The sequence below is a fragment of the Myotis nattereri genome (genome assembly GCF_964212035.1).
Source record: "Myotis nattereri genome assembly, chromosome: 10".
Taxonomy (NCBI): domain Eukaryota; kingdom Metazoa; phylum Chordata; class Mammalia; order Chiroptera; family Vespertilionidae; genus Myotis; species Myotis nattereri.
In genome coordinates, this window is record NC_138085.1 from 73,115,136 (window position 1) to 73,135,707 (window position 20,572).

Consider the following 20,572-nt stretch of genomic DNA (forward strand, 5'->3'; position numbering starts at 1 on the left):
AATAATTATACTGAGTAAAAGAAGCCAGATAAGTCCCCCAGAAAAAGATGAAAAAAAATAATAATAAAACAAAAAAAACACCACTATATGACTGAATTTATGTATAGTACTAGAAAATGGAAACTAGTCTACAGTGACAGACAGCAGAGGAGTGGTTGCCTGGGGAACAGGGATAGGGAAGAAGGAGAGATTAGAGAGGCTTGAGGAAACTTTTGATGAATATGTTCATTACCTTGATTGTGATACGTCTTCATAGGTTTATACACATCAAAACTTTCCAATCCACACACTTTAAGTATATACAGTTTATTATGTCAGTTATACCTCAATTTAAAAAAGTAACATTTCACAGGGAAATTGTATTTAATAGGTTAAAACACTTAGTATTCACTGAAAATTACTATTATAATTTTAAAGTCTATGATTCATACTTGATACAAATTTAAAGAATTTTATTATACTTCAATGGGGGGGGCTAAAAGAATTAATAAAAATAATGCCTATAAAGTTACACATTAAAGGAAATAAATATTTCAGCTTAAGCCAGTCAAAGTATCAAAAGGATTGTATTAACTTTTTATATTGAGTGTGAGCAAAATATTGTGCTAGAGGTTTTACATAGATTATTTCATGAAATCCTTATAACAATCTTTTGAGAATCCATTTTTCATATGAAGATATAAGAGGCTCACAATGGACATATGTAACTTGCTGAAGTTCATATGGTAAATGGAAAAGGCAAAATACTCAGCTAGATCTCACGGACTCCAAAATCCATGGCAATAATTTTTTTACTTCACTGAAAGGAGGTCACCTGATTGCTGGCTTTAGAAAGGGAAGTCTCACAGAATCTAACAGGTGATAAGACCTTCAGACTTGGAATTCTACTACATCAAGTAAGTAAATTAGCGTCACTTACCATATCTGTAGCTTGATCTTCTTTCCTTGTAATTCAACAGTTTTGATCTTAAAGTCTATTCCTATAACATAGGGGAAAAAAAAAAAAAGGTAAATTGTATCTGGCTCCAAACTGAGCTATACTAAAATTAACTGGAATAAAACATACTTTTAAAATATGCTGTGTATGTTTGGCTTTAGATAGTCACTAAGTACTCAATTCTGAGCAAATGTATCAAATTTTAAATCTGAGTGGTAATATATAAGATCCAAGATGGTAGAAGAAATAGCTATAGAGAAAGAATGAGTTCTTACAATTAGGAAATTTTAAAAAAGTACAATTTAAAATATCTATTGCAAAGAAATAAAAGAAATTTCTTACTAGGAAAAAAATGTAGCCTTTCTAGCTTGCAGAGCAAAAGAAAACCATGAGGGATAAGAAGGGCCATTTCATAATGACAAAGGGATCAATTAATTAAGAAGGCATATGCATCTAATAATACAGAGCATCGAAATACACGAAGCAAAAGTATTGCAGGTCCCACAGAATCTGCTATTTAACCAACCAAAAAATCTCCAACTTGGTCCCATTATGTTTGCCATACCCAAGGTAAAAAGGGCCACTTGTCTGATATTTATAAACCTCAGATTTCAATGTTTACAGCCTCAGGCCATGCCTACACTTGCCTGATTTTAAGATACACACCTATCTGTTTAAGATATAAACCTCATCCAAGACTTCGTGAGTTTCCCTCTCCATCTCACCTCGTCTATCTTCAAACTAATTAGCAGTAGTTGAAGCAATTCCTCATTCTTTTCTGCACAAAAATTCTCCCGGCGTGTCTACCTCTGTGGCTATTCGTCAATCTTAATTATTGTTTCTCCTCATCACTCTGACCTTTTCTAAAAATTGCAATGAGCCCTGTCCAGGTAGAGCGTCATTCCGATACGCCAAGGCTGTGGGCTCCAACTCAGGTCAGGGCACATATAAGAATTAACCAATGAATGCATACGTATCCTCTCTCTCTCTAAAAATCAATCAATAAATAAAATGAAATTTGCAGTGAACTTCTCTTTTCTATCCGATTTCCTTGATTTTCCCAAATTTCAAGGCTTTAAATTCCTTCCACACACACACACACACACACACACACTGATAACGCTCAAATTTGTATCACAGCCCAGATCTTCTCTGAAACTCAAACTTAAGATACGCAACTGCTTATTGGCTATCTCAAATCCCACCTTCACAAAGACTAGCAAAAGTGCTAAAATAGTCGATAAAGCCCTACACATTTTGCCCCCCACCTCCACCCTTCCACCTTGCCCTCGTCACTTTTAAGACCATCTTACTCTGATCTAGCTAGCTGTATTGGCTTCCTTGTTGTTCCACACATAGAACAGGCAGGTTCCTACCTCAAGGCCTTTGCATATACTTATTCCCCCAAACTGGAATACTCTTCTCTATCATGGCTCCTTCACCTAGATCCCCTAACCTAGCTGCAACATTTCCCCATGTCCGCCAACCACATGTCCAATGTCTGGTAATACTTCCTTACTTTTTATCTTTACCATTCCTTACTTTTTATCTTTAACATTCCTCAAATATACTGTATATATTTACTTATTCCAGTTGTTTATTATCTGTCCCCCTTTGCCAATATAGAAGATTCATAAGAGTAGGGATTTTTGTCTCTTTAATTCAGTTAAATTCCCAATACTTAGAGCTATGCCTGACATATAAGCAGGCATTCAAAAAATATTTGTTGAATAAACAGCTAAATGATGTTTTCTAGAGAAAGTAAAAGGGTACCAGAGAAGACATATAGATACTTCACCCTCAGGAAAAAGAACAGAAAAAAAAATGACATATAGAAAATAATTTTAAAATTATGCAAGAAAACTTAACAAAAAGAGTATTTTAGACTGAAAGACCCACTGCTAAGTGCATAGCATCCTATCCTATATAATAAAACCCTAAAATGCAAATCGACCAAATGGCAGAACGACTGGTGGAACAACCAGTCTCTATGATGCACACTGACCACCAGGGGGCAGACGCTCAACGCAGGAGCTGCCCCCAGCCCTCAGGCCTCAGGCCAGCCAAGGCAGGTGCCAGTAAGGGCCCCCAGATCGCCCCACTGGTTGCCCCACAGATCGGCCCCGATCGCCGGCCAGGCCTAGGGACCCTATCCATGCATGAATTTTGTGCACTGGGCTTTAGTAATGAATAAAGTAAAATCTATACCAGTGATGGCAAACCTTTTGAGCTCGGTGTGTCAGCATTTTGAAAAACCCTAACTTAACTCTGGCGCTGTGTCACATATAGAAATTTTTTGATATTTGCAACCATAGTAAAACAAAGACTTATATTTTTGATATTTATTTTAATAATCATCCCAGCTCAGGTCCCCAGCCCCTCCTGCCAGGGTCTGTCCCACAGACGTGTGGGGCCCTGATATTTATTTTATATATTTAAATGCCATTTAACAAAGAAAGATCAACCAAAAAAATGAGTTCATGTGTCACCTCTGACATGCGTGTCATAGGTTCGCCATCATTGATCTATACCAAGTAATATAATCATGACATTTCAAGACATGAGAAATAAGAAATAAACTAGGCTAACGAAACAAACTAAATTACAATCAGGAATGACAAGTCTGAAAGCCTCAAAACTTAACAGCAACACTAGAATTCAAAATGCAAAAGACCATCTGGGCCTTGAGGTTTTATTCAGAAAAATCTTAATTAAGAGTCAATTTCTTTTTTCTTTTTGTTAATCTCGAGGATATTTTTCCATTGATTTTTAGAGAGAGTGGAAGGGAAAGGGAAAGAAAGAAAGAAACATTGATGTGAGAGAGGCACATCAATTGGTTACTTCCCATGCACAACCAACCAGGGCCAGGGATCATGCCCTTGACCAGAATTGAACCCCAGACCCTTCAGTCCACAGGCCAATGCTCTATCCAATGAATCAAACCGGCTAGGGCAAAAGTCAATTTCTTTAATACAGGTCCACTTACTCTATCAACTACTAAAGAATGGTGAAATATCCAACTATGTAATTATGGATTGCCTATTTCTCTTTCCAATTTTGTCAGTTTTTGCTTCAAGTATTTTGAAACTCTGTTATCCTATACTAGAGGCCCAGCGCACGAAACTGCACGAGACCCAGACCTGCTGCACCGCAGGAACCAGTGTCAAGGCCTGCCGGCGCCGCAGGACCCATCAATGCACCTCCTGGTGACCGGTCATTGGTCATTACGACCACTGGGTTTTTATTATATAGATAATAAAAGAGTAATATGCAAATTGTCCCCTCGACCGGGAGTTTATCAAGGAGTTCAGCCAGGGGGCAGGCCAGCCAGGGGAAGGGAGGGAGGCCCTGCCTGGCAGTGGCCACCAGAGAAGGGAGGGAGACCCCAGCTGGCAGTGGCCAGTGGCTAGGGGAAGAGAGGGAGTACCTGGCCGTCAGCCACTAGGGACCCTACCACTGCACGAATTTCATGCACCGGGTCTCTGGTTAAATATATAAATACTAGAGTCCCGGTGCACAAAAATTTGTGCACTCAGGGGGGGGGGGTCCCTCAGCCTGGCCTGTGCCCTCTCGCAGTCTGGGACCCCTCGGGAGATAATGCCCTGCTGGCTTAGGCCTGCTCCCAGGTGGCAGAGGGCAGGCCCAATCCCTAGGTGCAGCCCCTGGTCAGGCTCAGAGCAGGGCTGATTGGGGAGTTGGGGCACCACCCCCTGTCATTCACAGAGCAGGGCGGATTGGGAGGTTGCAATGCCACCCTCAGTCATGCTCAGGGTAGAGCCGATTGGGGGGTTGGGGCGCCGCACCCTGTCACACACAGAGCAGGGCCGATCAGGGGGTTGGGGCGCCTTCCCCTGTCACGAACAGAGCAGGGCCGATAGGGAGGTTGTGGCCCCGCCCCCTGTCACACACAGAGCCGCAGGGCGATCAGGGGGTTTGGGCGCTGCCCCCTGTCACGCTGATCCTGGTGCCTGGAGGCCTCGCGGCTCCGCTGATCCCGGTGCTGGGAGGCATATTACCCTTTTATTATATAGGATAGAGGCCTGGTGCATGGGTGGGGGCTGGCTGGTTTGCCCTGAAGGGTGTCCTGGATCAGGGTGGGGGTCCCCACTGGGGTGCCTGGCCAGCCTGGGTGAGGGGATGATGGCTGTTTGCAGCTGGTCACACACCCTTCAGGGTGGGGGTCCCCACTGGGGTGCCTGGCCAGTCTGGGTGAGGGGCTGAGGGCTGTTTTCAGGCTGGGACTGAAGCTCCCAACTGCTCCTTTTTTTCTTTTTCTTTTTTATTCTGGGCCAGCTTTAGCTCTGGCTCCAGCTCTGAGGCCTCTGCTGCTGAAAGAAGGTATCTGGTTTGTTTCGGTTCTATAATCGAAACAATGTATAACTCCAGCTCTGAGATCCCAGCCGGCTGAAAGCTGGTTTCTGGGGTTTTGTTTAGCTTCTACATTTGTTACAATGTTTCTTAAAGTGCAAGCTCAGAGGCCGGCAAGGCAGGCGGGGAACGTTGGGGTCCTCCGTCACTGAAGCAAGCAAGCCTCATGTTAGTTTCAAGCTGCCTGGCTGCCGGCCGCCATCTTGGCTGGCAGTTAATTTGCATATCTCACTGATTAGCCAATGGGAAGTGTAGCAGTCATACGCCAATTACCATGTTTCTCTTTTATTAGGTAGGATGACAAATGGACACATTTATCATTATTAAAAAACCCTTCGTTCTAATATCCCTTGCTCTGAAATATTCTTTGTCTAATATTAATATAGCCACATGTGTGTTTTATTAGTAGCTTATTAGATATACTTCATTTTTTTAGTGGTTGTGCTAGGGTTTATAATATACATATTTAACACCACCATCTACCTTCAAACAATTTTATATTGCTTCTTACATTAATACTAGAACTTTACAGTAGTATACTTGTATTTTCTCCCTCCTATTATTGGGCTTTTAAAAACCCGTACTTCTACTGGTTATATGTCTAAATTTTACTTTTTAAAACATTAATATTTTTGCTTTAAACATTCCATTGTCTTTGAAATATATTAAAATTTGAGAAAAAAAATTTTCCTTCTCCACATTTTTACAATTTCTTATCCTCTTAATGCTCTGTGTAGATTTGAGTTTCCATCTGGAGTAATTTTCTTCGGCCTGAAAAACTTCCTTGAACATTTTTAATAGTGTGCAAGACTGCCAGCAAGAAATTCTTGCAGCTTTTGTTTGTCTGGAAAATGTCTTTATTTTGCTTTCATTTTTGAAAGATAAAAACGATTTTAGAGAAAACTTGCAGAAATAGCAGCGTTCATGTATCGATCTTCTCCTAATGTTAACATGTACACAACCATTTATCAGAAACAAGAAAGTAACACCAGTACAATGCACCTTTTCTGAGCACTTCTTTGTTTTCTGGCACTAAAGATGTTCCAGGAACATCTTGCATTTCTCCTACCTCAGCTCTGGGAATCAACCAGTTCTTTGAAGAGCCCTGGTTACTTTTATTGAGGATTTGTAGAGTCCGAGATCTGTACATTAAGCATGCCCTTTGCTACCAGAGTGTCATTACTTTGAGGCCTTCCCACAAAACAGAGGAGATATATTTATGTATACTAATCCATGCACATACACATACCTACAATTCCATACCTATCTATATGTATATACGTATAAGATAATCAGTTCATACTGACACCTCTGATTGCAATCCAACAGCACAAGAGTTCATCTAGACTTTCTCCTTTTCTTGTAACCCTCTTCTTTAACAATTAGAAACCTGGCTCTCAGTATTTAAAATCTGTTTACTTATATTTTGAATCCTAGTATACAGTAAATCCTCTCTTAATGTAGTCAATAGGTCCTTGGAAACTGGGACTTTGACAGATGCCATTCTCAGAGGGCCACACCAACTCAGACTTGGACAATTACACACCAATTCAGCTAACATGCATATCTTTAGGATGTGGGAGGAAACCAGAGTACCTGGAGAAAATCCATACAGACATTGGGTGAATGTACAAACTCCACACAAGACAGTGATCCTGGATTTTGCTTCTCATCCATGTTGTAATGAAATAATATTAAACAAAACTACATTACTTGAGGACCTGCTACATACATAAAGTAGTTTCAGACTTGCTAACCAATGCCCTATGAGAAACTAGATTTGTTAAATACTTGTATACAATTTTCTTTTTATCTTTAGTGTTACAGTATCTAATCAAAATACTATTTTCTAAAGTTACTTGGATATATTTATATCCCCCCGTCCCCCCGGCTTAAGATTTCTCTTCATAGATGGTTGGAGTAGGATATGACCCAGTGTATCCTACCTAGGTTCATTAGGTCTATGGAATTATAGCTTTCATCATATTTGGAAAATTTTCAGCCATTGTTTCTTCAAATGTTTCTTCTGCAACCACAGCTCCCTACCTCTGAGTCTTAGACTCTAAATGTACATATATTAGACTACTTGATAATGTCACATATCACTGAGGCTTTTTCCTCCCAGACTCCCCCCACCCATGCTTCATTTTTAAAAAGTTTCTATTACCCTTTCACTGATCTTTTCTTCTGTAGTGCATAATCTGCTATTAAGCCCATCTGCTGAATTTTTCATTTCAATTGTATTTTTCAATTCTAGAAGTTCTAATAGGTCTTTTTTACATCTTGTATTTATCTCAAGCTCACACTTTCCTTTAAATGCAACATCTGTCTTCTAAATTTATCAACCCTGCCATTTCTAGGTCTATTTCCATTTATTGATTTTTTTACTAGTTAAGGGCTACATTTTTCTATTTCATCATTATGTCTAGTTATTTTGGATTAGATTAACATTTTGTGTATTTTGTCAATGCATGAATTTTTTATTTAAATTTTAAACATCCATTGCTTCTTTTTAAAAAATACATTTTTACTGATTTTAGAGAGAGAAGGGAGAGGGAGAAACGGAAACATCCATTAGCTGCCTCCTGCATGCCCCCTACAGGGGATCGAACTCACAACCTGGGCATGTACCCTGACCAGGAATGAAATTGGCAACCTCTTGGTACATGGGACCATGCTCAACAGAGATACACTGGCCAGGGCAATGTATGGATTTTTTAAACGTTAAGTTTTGTTCAGGTAGGCAGCTAACTTAGTTGAGAATCACCCTAATCCTTTTGAGGCCTGTTTTTTCAGCACAGTTTTAGAGTAGGGCTGGAGTAGCCTTTTCTCTCAAGTTACTTTAGCCCTACTCCTAAGGAATGTCATTTCTGGGGTCTCTTCCAAATGGCCCTGATATTCAATGAAATCTCTCCACTGTAGCTGGTCAGAACTAAAATATCTCCTAACTCATTATAAACCTCAATACTTTTACCAGCTCTCTGGTAATTGTTCTCCCAATAGCTGTTGTTTATCCAGCCCATGGAGCCCCATGCAGCTTAATATCCAGACAAAGACTCAAAGGAACTCCTCTGCAGATTTCTATGTCTGTTTGTATAACTCCATCTTCAATGGTAATTCATTCCAGCCTCCCCAGTCTCTCATTTCTATTTCCTTGGCCCAACAGGACTGCCTTGCTTTGTTTAGATCCTGCACTGGAATCTAGTTTAGACAGCCAGGGAGATAGCAGAGCTCAATTTGTTTTCCTTCTCTCGGGGATTGCAGTCCTGCCCTGCCTGTTACCAAATTTTTAAAAAAAGGTTGTTTCATGTGTTTTGTCCAGTTACCTAGCTGTTTATGGCCAAAGGGTAGTCTAGTACCAGTTACTCTGTAATATCTAGAAGTGAAAGTTCTCAACAGCTTTACTGTCTTCTAAAGATGAAGCAATCCTTAATCTCTTTTGGAATATGTTCAAAATAATTTGAGAACCCAACGAAAATCATGGATCCTATGCTCAGTCCCTCTGCCTTCTATTGTTTCATGGTGTTATGATTTATCATTCTTTCAAGGTTGTAGGGCTAATTTTTATTTCCCGAAAACTTGCTAAGGTTGGAATTAAAATATTTGAGCCAGGGAAGTCTGTTTTGTTGTTGTTGTTGTTTTACTTTTTATAGAGTGTCTCCTTTGATCAAAGTTCAGAAAAAAAATCCAGCTACTATTCTTTCTCCACATGTGGCAGCAGATATTTCTCATATCTTCATAGCAACATACTGGCAGTTTGATACTACAGGTTTAAGAAACAAAGCCTAAGTAATCTGGACTTGTACCTGATTTCTTAATTTGCTTTCTTTCATTATATAATTATTAAAAAGCAAATTATTTTATTTTACTACTCCCGATCTTGCCACCAGCAACAGTGATACTGAATTATAGATATATATGTGGTAGTCTTCCTTATCTGTGGAGCATACGTTCCAAGACTCTCAGTGGATGCCATCCATAGTACTCATGGATAGTACCAAACCCTACATATATGGAGTTTTTCACTATACATACATATTTATGATAAAGTTTAACTTATAAATTAGGCACAGTAAGAAATTAGTAACAATAGCTAATAACAAAATAGATTATATTGTAATAAAATTTATGTGAATATAGTCACTTGTTTTAGTAGATCCCTTGCTGAAGTCTTCATACAAGCTCAATGCTTTCTGTTGCAACAAGCTGCTGTCAATTGGGAATGCATTTTCTGTTCATGTCTTCCACACACAAACTTAATGCCTTTTCCATATTAACCAAGCATTTAATCATGCACTGTGGCCATAATTTTTTGTTGTTTACGATGCAAAAGTGAAACTAGCACAAATTTCTTTTTCCTTCTTCACTATTTCAAGGATAGCAGATTCATTCTTACCAGATCTTAGCAACTTCAGCATACAATTTTTTTTTCTTTCCTTATTAAGTCAAGAACTTTCACCTTTTCACTTAAAGGAAGTACGTTCTCTTTGAAGTCTCTCTTTAGCGTATCTGAATTGCCAGCATCACTATTCTTGAGTTTTGGGGCATTAAGTAAAATAACCACCTGTGATTGAGCAGCAGTTGATCTGATAACTAACATAGCCACTAAGTGACTAACTGGGAAGGCCTAGTACACAGTGTTGACACTCTGGACAAAGGGATGATTGACTGACTTCCTGGGTTGGATGGGGCAGGACAGAGCATTGTAAAATTTCATCACTGCTACTCAGAAAGATGTGTGATTTAAAACTGATCATTTCTGGAATTTTCCATTTCATGTTTTTGAACCAAAGTTGACGGCAGGTAACTGAAATTGCAGAAAGCAAAACAATGGATAAGGAGGGGCTACTGTATTTCACATACATACCTACTCATTCTTCTCTAACTGCTGTTAAAAACTGGCACTTTCCTAGATTACTAGTCCTTGGAGCATAAGCCAGTCCTGTCAGGCCAGATGCATGTAAGTAAATACCTCCTCAGAAATCACCATACTCAACAATAAGTACTTACTGATTTAAGTAATGGAGGAGGTTGAGAAGGTAGAGACAGAGTAAACAGGAAAGAGCATTTTAAGATGCTTGATATTTATTAAAAATCTATTGATCAGAATTTAAAGGTTTATTTCTGAACTCTCAATCAATTCTAATCCACTGATCTGTATGTCTATCTTCATACTAGTACCACACTGTCTTGATTACTATAGCTTTCTTGTAAGTTTTGAAATCAGATAGTGTGTCTTCAACTTTGTGCTTCTTTTTCAAGATTATTTTGGCTACTCTGGGTCCTCTGAATTTTCATGACTCTTAGAGCCACTTGGCAACTTCTAAAAATAAGTTAGCTAGGATTTTAGTAGGAACTGCATTGAATCTGTAGATCACTTTGGGCAGTACTGCCATCTTGCCTTCTGATCCATGAATATTGGGTATCTTTCCATTTGCTAAAATCTTCTTTAATCTCTTCGAACAGTGTTTTCAGTATGCAAGTCTTGTACTTCTTATGTTAAATTTATTCCTAAATACTGATTCTTTCTGATGCTATTATAAATGGAATTACTGTCTTAATTACATTGCTAGTATATAGAAATACATTTGATTTCTGTATATTGCTCTTCTATCCCATTATAGACTTTTTTCTTTTAAATGATCAAAGTGTTCCCTCCCTTTCTTGGTTTTGCTTTGTGTTTTTTTTTTATTGATTTTAGAGAGAGGGAAAGAGACAAAAGGAGAGAAACATCGATCAGCTGCCTCCTGCATGCCCCCTACTAGGAACTGAGCTGGCAACTAGGGCATGTACTCTGACTAGGAATCGAACTAGCAACCTTTCTGTACATAGGACAACATTCAACCTACTGCACCAGAGTCCAAGACCCATTTGTAGACTTTTAGAAAGCAAAGCATTAAAATTACAAGTGACGACAAAAGTCATTCTAACAGCCGAAACCGGTTTGGCTCAGTGGATAGAGCGTCAGCCTGCGGACTGAAAGGTCCCAGGTTCGATTCTGGTCAAGGGCATGTGCCTGGGTTGCGGGCACATCCTCAGTGGGAGATGTGCAGGAGGCAGCTGATCGATGTTTCTCTCTCATAGATGTTTCTAACTTTCTATCGCTCTCCCTTCCTCTCTGTGAAAAATCAATGAAATATAAAAAAAAAAAGTCATTCTAACAAAAAATAATTCCATCCAAGTAAACAAAAGCTGACATTACACAGTTATTTATATCATAAAAGGCCTGTGGTCGTGACGCCGTAACGGTGGAACGACCAAACAATCAATCACCAGGAGGTGCTGGAACACCTCTGAGGGCCCTCTCCCCACACTCCCGGGGAGCCAGCAGCGTCCGTGGAGCGTGTGAGGCATCGCAGGGCAGTGGAAATGGTCCTGATGGCAGGCTAGGCCTCGGGGACCCTACAAGCACATGACTTAATCGTGCGCTGGGCCTCTAGTCTATAATAATAAAAGCATAATATGCTAATTAGATCGGACAGCCTAACAACCTTCCAGATGTCATTCCGGACATCCTTTCTGATGAAGCCATGGTGGTGGGGGCTAAGGCAGAGGCGGTTAGAGGTGATCAGGCAGGCAGGCAGGCAGAGGGGTTAGGGACGATGAGGCAGGCAGGCAGGCAGAGGTGGTTAGGGGCGATGCGGCAGGCAGGCGAGTGGTTAGAGGCGATGAGGCAGGCAAGCATGTGGTTAGAGGCAATGAGGCAGGCAGGAAAGCAGTTAGGGGCAAGGAGGCAGGCAGGTAGAGGCGGTTAGGGGCGATGAGGCAGGCAGGCAGAGTGGTTAGGGGTGATCAGGCAGGTAGGCAGGTGAGCGGTTAGGAGCCAGCAGTCCTAGAATGCAAGAGGATGCAGGCCAGGCTGTGGGGGACTCCCCCCTGCCTGCCTCCCCGCCCCCCCACTGCATGAATTTCGTGCACCAGGCCTCTAGTATATAATAAAGCCCCCAAATTGCTCAATCTCTAGGTATAAGTCAAGATAAAGAAAGTCTTATTTGTTATGTACTAATTTTAGAGAAACTCCCTTAATTCATAAGGTCGTTAAGATTCTTAGAAGTAGTACAGTTAGAGAAGACAGCTGGGAAATCTGAAAAATTCCACAAAACTCGTTAGTAGACAATAATATAAAAACAAGAAGAGCAACACCATAAAACCAAAGAATTAACATGTTTCTCTGTACATAAAAGCATGCCTTTTGTCACCCAGCTAGAAAAAGTTAAAATTTTCTCATTTGAAAATATGATTATCTGTTAGGTTATATACCGTACATCAATAAAAAATACAAATCCTGTGCGAGTTCACTTTAGGAATTAAGAAAGGCAGTATGGAGCACAATAATTAAGAGGACACTGGCAAACGGTCTCTGGCTCTGCCGCATACTAGCTGTGTTGCACTGGGTGAAACTTGAACCTCTCTAGATATACTTCTGGTTTCCCCAACTACAGTATGAATTACGATTTCCAATATGTTGTGAGGATTAAATGAGTTCATGCGTAGATAGCCTATTATGTTAAAAACCCCCAATGAAGCTATTAAATTGGTTCTGAGTACTCCTCTAGCTACTCAACTTCAGCCTTCTCCCAGTCTAATGCTTTGCCACTAGTGAGACAAACTGTCCATCCTCCTTGCAGTTGCCCTTATCTTTTTCTCCTGATTAGGCATCTTGATCCAGTCCAAACTGTATCCCAGACAACAGCAAACAGCATGACTCTTAGGTCAGCAACTCTCTTGTGAATTTTCCCCGAATTTGCTCACTTATCTCCAAAACTTTGTCTGCTTTCCACTTTCCATTCCCTTTTATGGATATTACAACTTGTCACATAATAAAAGTTATTTTATTTTTTAAAATATATTTTTATTGATTTCAGAGAGGAAGGGAGATAGAAACATGAATGATGAGAATCACTGATCAGCTACCTCCTGCACGCCCCCTACTGGGGATCGAGCCCACAATCCGGGCATGTGCCCTTGACCGGAATCGAACCTGGAACCCTCTTCAGTCTGCAGGCAGATGCTCTATCCACTGAGCCAAACCAGCCAGGGCAATAAAAGTTATTTTAAACTGTTAAAAAATAAGTTCATATACTATCTCTAAAGGTCACCAAATTGTCAGAATCTAGGACTTTTTGATTAACTGTTTCAAATTTACTAATACATAATGTTTACTCTCCACATAATATCATGACAACCTGTCATTTGTCATGATACTTTTACATCAGAATACTTTGCAATGGTATTTGTTTATCCTGTATTAGATAAAAACACAACTACTTTAAATTTCTGCTAAGTTATTTGGCTTCCACAAACCTTTACCTCCTCCTCACCTCTAGCTTTCAGCTCACATTTTGTTTTGGCTAAAAAACAACAAAAACCCTTTCAAGCAATCTCTTCTCTAGCTTATTTATCAGAAGACAAAACATCTGCTTAAACAAGTTAAATCTGCACTGATTCATTTAGGATACCACCAGCTAAAGCACAACACCATTTCATTCCAGCAGAGTAGTGGAATTTGAACATTGTTGGTATGTCTCTTGCCAAATAGTTCCAATAAAACAGTGTAAACTTAACTACAAAGAGAGACTGCAAAGCCAGTAAAAGATGCAGTGAAAAATAATAGGGGAGAACTACTAAGCCACTGACAAATGAGGAATGAATATAGAACTAGAAACAGAAGAATGATAGCACAAATGGACTTAAAAATTATATGAACAAAATATTAAGAGTCCCTGAAAATGAATGCTTTAAAATATATTTTAATGACTCTATGTTCACACTATAAAAGTAAAAAATAAGTTTAAAAGATCTTATTTAAAAAAATTTGTCAGAAAAAGTATGCCAACCCACACTAGAGTCTCTCTCAGTGCTAAATGATAACTACAAATTAAAATTACAATCTAAGAAAAAATTTATTTTAAAATAATAGACCCATAAATAAACTTTTTATGAAATAAATATATTTTCCAAAACAAAAATAAACTAGTGAGAAAGAGTGGCATGATTTTATAGTTTTGCAAATTTAATGTCCAGCTTAATAGACAATTGGATTTTCATATCTGCTTCTGCAATCTGTTACAATATGCTATTTTGGTTGAAACATATGAAGAATATGAAAAAAGTCTAGTTGCATACAGATATGTAGTTGGAAAGGGAGGAGCATTTTCAGAGCCTATTCAGATAATTCTAAATATTCTTCTTGGACACTATAAAAGTCAATAAGTTATAGTTTCTTAGAGATTAGTTGCAATGTGGAATCTGAAACCTTAGCAATGAATATTTCATATTACATTAAATCCATCTGTTACTTTATACTTTGATTGTATCTTTTTATCCATGCATGATTTTATAACACCATGTATTGGTCATTTGGAAAATATTGGTTCACTACACAGTTCTTCCAAATGTTGACACATTTCATTACACAATATGAAAAAAATCATATTCATTAATATTACCATGGACATCATCCTAAGTACTGGAAACCTGTCAAGCTCATGGAGGGAGACAAAAATTTTCCAATAAGAATGTATTGTCAGATGAAAAATGTTTTTAAATATATGAGATCATAGAGAGGCATAACACAAATCAGAAATTCTTAATTTCAAACCGCCACTGAAATATAAGGAGGTGCATCAGTGGTCCTAGCCATAGTGTACAGTATTCTCTTGAGGAATATGTATGAACTGATATACTAACTGCTCTCCAAAAAAAACTTACTAAAAACAAAACATAAAACTTCTACAAAAGAGGTGTGTGATGTCATTAAGTTTGCTTAGCTGGCTTTAATTAAACCCTGCCCACACAGTCTGAGAAAAATGACTCAGCAAGACTCAGCCCATATGTTAACAAGAGTTAAGAGATTAACACTACTAAGTTAAACACATATTTCTCTAACATGCCCAATTTACAAATATAGAAAGAGGCTCAGAGGTTAAATGACTTGCTCAAGCTCACAAATTAAATTAACTCTGATTAGAACCCTGCCTCTTGGCTCAATATTCTAATATATTTGGCACTAAAAGTCCATTTCCAAGAAAAATTATAGGCTCATGGTCACTGATAGATCCTTTTATACAGTCTCCCATGCTCCTTAAAGATTAAATCACTCAATGTATATATGAGTTTAAATGCATCTTGATAAATCTTTAACTAGAATCCATTCTGCATATTACCTGGGCCAGCCATCTTTTTTTTTAATTTAAATGTCACATTCCTCTCAAACCTTCAATGGGATTCAAATCCTTAGCAAGGACTACCAGGCTCTGCTTGATCTGGCCAACACCTGCTCTTCAACATCTGTTTCTGTTCTCCCTACCTGACTCACACCAGAAACACAGACCTTCTTTCAGTGTTTGCACTCAATAGCCTACTTTACTCACCAAGGACCTTTCTGTGACTCTTTCCTCTGCCTGGGATGTCCTTCCTCTCCTTACTCTTTCCTCCTACCTTACCCCAATAACATCTCAGATACTGGCATAAATGTCAGTTTCTTAGGAGAGAGAGCATTTCCTGATCCACCTGCCCATGCTCTGAAATATATTAAGAATAAGAACCTCCGTTTATTCTGATTTCACATTTCTGGTTTGGTGTTTTTGCTTATTTGATGAATAGTTATCATCCCACCAAACTGCTGCAGGTAAGGGGACCACTAAATCTGTTTGACCCGAAGAGTCTTCATTTGTCATGTTTTCCAACATCCTGTCCCCATGTATTAACTGCCTCAGATTTTACACTTTTAACATAGTTGCTTTAAAGTAAGTGGAGAGGGTTTAGTAGACCTTCAATTGGTACTAAAAATTTTGCCAAGGACTTACACTGTTATGTGAGACAAATGTGCAATGTAAACAGCAACACATGGTTAAATCTAAAAAGATGACCAGTGGTAACCTGCCCCTTTCCCAATCCTCTACAAATGCAAAATACATTTCCCCTTCCAGCACAGCAAGCTGATATCAAGTATAATAAAAAGCAGCTAACTCCTTCTGGTCTTAACAGATGTTAGGAGGAGAATGTTTAAAACTGTTGCTTCAACAAGATGCAAAAAAAGTCATCAGGTTACCAGTCAATGGAATAAATAGGAAACATGGAAAATTATATGTATACATGAAATGTGCATGAGCAGTCCTTTCGGGATATACAGACAGAGTATAAATGCTTTGGTTACAACGATTCGATCATTATTTTATAGTGTATATCTGTAACTAATCTAGATATTTTGCAATAAGCCTTTTCAATAATTTACTCAAAGTTTATATTTAAAGTGACAACACTGACATAAATAAACAAATCTGAAGAAACATTAGCATTTAATCTAAAAGTTGGTAGTTACTGTAAGACTGCTTGAAGATGAAAACATACAGCTGCAAAAGATGCCTTTACAAAACATTCTAATGCTTCTTTAATCAAATGAGTGTTTTTAATTGATTTTTCATTTTTGCAATTCTACGATTTCTTGCCTATTAAAAAAAAGAATAATTATTTATCTGTTGGATTCATTACCACAAGAACTTCACAACGAGATCACAGATACAAGTGTATAACCATCATGTTTCAAAAAGAAAAACCACCATCCCATTAATAGCATGGTATCTTTTATCCAATTCATGGAATCAAAATAAAGCTTTTGGAAGTTCATTCTGTTGAAAATAAAACATTCGATATCATTGTACTGTGAATATTACTTGTGAATTCAATAAAAAGTATATAACACTGAAGATAATTTTTTTCTTTTAGTGATAATGAGAATACAAATTCTAGTGGTTTAGTATCATGGTAAAAAGTGTTCCCACTAAGCAAAAAATAAATAAAAAATCCTACAGAACAAAAAACATACTTGGAAGGACTGTGGAATACACATTATTCATAACTGCATACAAAAAGGTTACAATATGCTACCAACTAAAACATAAGCTAAAATTTAGAAGTAGTGACTGAACTATAAAATTTATTATCAATCTGATAATTATCACACACTTGGGTGCAAGGCAGCATGCAATTTCTATTGCATCTGTCGCCAATCATATTTTGGTAATGTTTGAACCTGTGAAGAACTACTTTGTAAATTTTTATAAATGAGTCTTCTAAATTTTGTTTACATTTTTAAATCAGTTGGAAGTATTAAAGTATTCAAAGAATTAAAATGCCCAAAGGATCTTCAGGTTTTTAGGTCTCTGGTAAATTGCAGTTATTGAAAATAAAAGCTTGCAAACAAGAAGTACCAAATCAAAGCATCTACAATCTCCAATTTATCAATCTTAAAATACAACTTAGAGGACTGCAGAAAATTATATTTTTAAAAAAACAACACACCCATGTGAAAAAAACATTCTTCAGAAAAATACAAGAGACAGGGCATTAGAGATATAGCTAATAAAGTTATATGAATACGACAAAAAGAATATTCTTCCTGGGTCATGATTTTAAGTCAAATACTGTATTTGATACGAAGAAAAAGTTTGCTCTAATGAATACATTCATTTTTTATATTATTTTATTTTTTGTTAATCTTCACCAGAGGAAAATATCTTCTCAGGGAGGGAGCGGGGGGGTGGGGGGGGGTGGGGGGGGGTGGAGAAACATCAACTAGTTGCCTCCTGCACACACCCCAACAGAGGATGGGGAGTGAATCCAGAAACCCAGGCACATGCCCTTGGATCAGAAATTGAACCCGAGATCCTTTGGTGCTCGGGCCAGTGCTCTAACCACTTAGCTACCGGCCAGGGCTACATTCATTTCCGTTTTTTGCTACATTCATTTTTTAAAAAATAATCTTGTCTATTTAAAAATGCATACCCAGGTTTTTGTGTGCATTTTTTGGGCGGGGGTGGGGGGGGGAGAAACAAAGATAGAGAAATGTCAATTTGTTGTTCCACTTATTTATGTAGTCTTTGGTTGATTATTGACCATAATCAAACCTGGGACCCTTCAGTCCAAAGGCCGATGCTCTATCCACTGAGCCAAACCGGTTAGGGCCACATACTCATTTTTTAAAATAACTTCTGAAAACTGTTTTTGAATAGACAAAAAACAGTATCAAATATTTCAATAAAAATCAGCCCTCAACATAAGGGTTTGTAAATATATACATTTTGAGAAATGATGTAACTATTTTTAGCACTCTCTTGTTCATGGTTTCCCCAAGACCCAGCACAATGCCCACAGCGCTTCCTAACTGAACAGCTCATCCCTTCAACCTTTCCAATAGTTTATACAGATTAGAGACCTGATATAAATGAATTCACAAATAAGGGGGGAACCTTCTGTCACCTACTATAAACTATTTCAGTTAAAGATATTATCAATTACTAGTTACCCAAGTTAGAAATCTAACTGATTCCTTGCTCTCACCAATCTTGTCCCCAACATCTAATCACAATAAATCAAATCTATTTCTTTTCAAAAATATGTATTTTTTTATTTCCAAGAAAAAGGGAGAGGGAGAGATAGAAACATCAATGATGAGAGAGAATCATTTATCAGCTGCCTCCTGCACACATCGAGCCTTCAACCTGGGCATGTGCCCTGATCAGGAACCAAACCGTGAGCACCTAGTTCATATGTAGACATTCAACCATCGAGCCACACTGGCTGGGCCAACTCTATTTCTTTTAATATTTTAATGCTTACCTTCCTAGCTCAGCCCCTCATCATCTCTCTCTTGGATTCTGCCCAGCATTTTGCAAATCTTTTGCCTCCATGAACTCCCATGTTAATAGTTTAGTATGCATCTCTTCATATTCTTTTTTACACAAAGTATATAAAGCACACTTTTTAAACAGGAAAAAAGTCGTATCTTGTATCTGAAATCACTGTCCTCTACTTCAAACTTTTGATAACCTTAGAAAATCCAAAATCCTTAACAAGACTTTCAAGGCCTTCTACAATCCAGCCACAATTTATATCCTGCATGGCTTCCACTCTAGCCTCTTTATACTACCTGCAATCTCCAAACATACCATGTACAAACAACTACATTCCTATTCTGTTCCCTCTACCTGAACATAGTCCTCAAACCCTGCACCTTACTAATCATGCTTTAAGGCTCAGCTTAAATGACCTCCTCTGAGGTCTATACTCCCAATCAGAGCTTACCAGGCCCTCCTGTTTCACACATAACATCTTTACATAGCTTTATTATAATTTTACAAATTTTATTGAAGTTACATGAGCAACAGGATCACTAAATTGTGAGCTCTTTGAAAGAGAAACTTTCATATTTTTTCCTTTCAACTCTACACAAGCATCATGCCCCTTACACACAATACTAGAGTCCCAATGCATGAAATTCGTGCAAGGGGCTCAGCCCTTGCACCCCGGATTCATCTGGAAGGTTGTTCGGCTGCCCGGTCTAATTAGCATAATATACTTTTATTATTATAGATAAACCCAACTAGAGGCCTGGTGCACGAAATTCATGCACGGGTAGGGTCCCTAGACCTGACTGGTGGTCAGGGCCGATTGGGGTCTTCCTTCCCCAGGCTGCCAGCCGCTGGCTGGGGCCTTCCATCCCCCTGCGCCACCCCCTGATGGTCAGCGCATGTCATAGCAAGTGTTCAAACTCCCAGTCAGTCAAACTCCCAAGGGGACAATTTGCATATTAAGCTTTTATTATATAGGGTAAGTGCTTACTGAAATAACCAAAATTCCTTGGTATCACATTGGTTGAAAAGACTTTTCACCATAATCCAGATTTCAACTGCTAATTCCAAAAAAAAATTTAATTACAAGGAAATATATACCTCAGTTATTTTTTTTAAAATATATTTTATTGATTTTTTACAAAGAGGAAGGGAGAGAGATAGAGAGTTAGAAACATCGATGAGAGAGAAACATCAATCAGCTGCCTCCTGCACATCTCCTACTGGGGATGTGCCCGCAACCCAGGTACATGCCCTTGACCGGAATCGAACCTGGGACCCTTCAGTCCGCAGGCTGATGCTCTATCCACCGAGCCAAACCGGTTTCAGCACCTCAGTTATTTTTATTGTCAACAACTTTCTTTCTGTAATACTCTATCAAAAGAGATAGAATAAGCCATTAAAAGTGTTTTCCAAACCACCACTTTCTAAAGTAGTATTTTTAACTTAAAGGTCTGTTATATTTTCATTTACAACCATTTTTTTAAAATCTGGAAATTTACCAGACACATACTATGAACTAAAATTTAGCACTGTTCTAATATATTTTAAGTAAATACAGTTAATTTGAGATAAAATTAAAAGCTTTTCCTCAGTTTATTTGTCATTGGCAAAATTATCACATGCCCAGCAAGAG

At 38.4% G+C, this 20,572-nt stretch overlaps 1 protein-coding gene across 1 annotated transcript in view; it reads right to left on the reverse strand.

Moving 5' to 3' along the window:
- The window catches only part of RAB10 (RAB10, member RAS oncogene family), a 46,416-nt gene that overhangs the window by 13,033 nt on the left and 12,811 nt on the right, over positions 1-20,572 (reverse strand). The window contains exon 2 of the mRNA XM_081100862.1: positions 920-980. Within this exon, the coding sequence (XP_080956988.1) occupies positions 920-980 (61 nt within the window). The remainder of the gene's footprint in view (positions 1-919; positions 981-20,572) is intronic.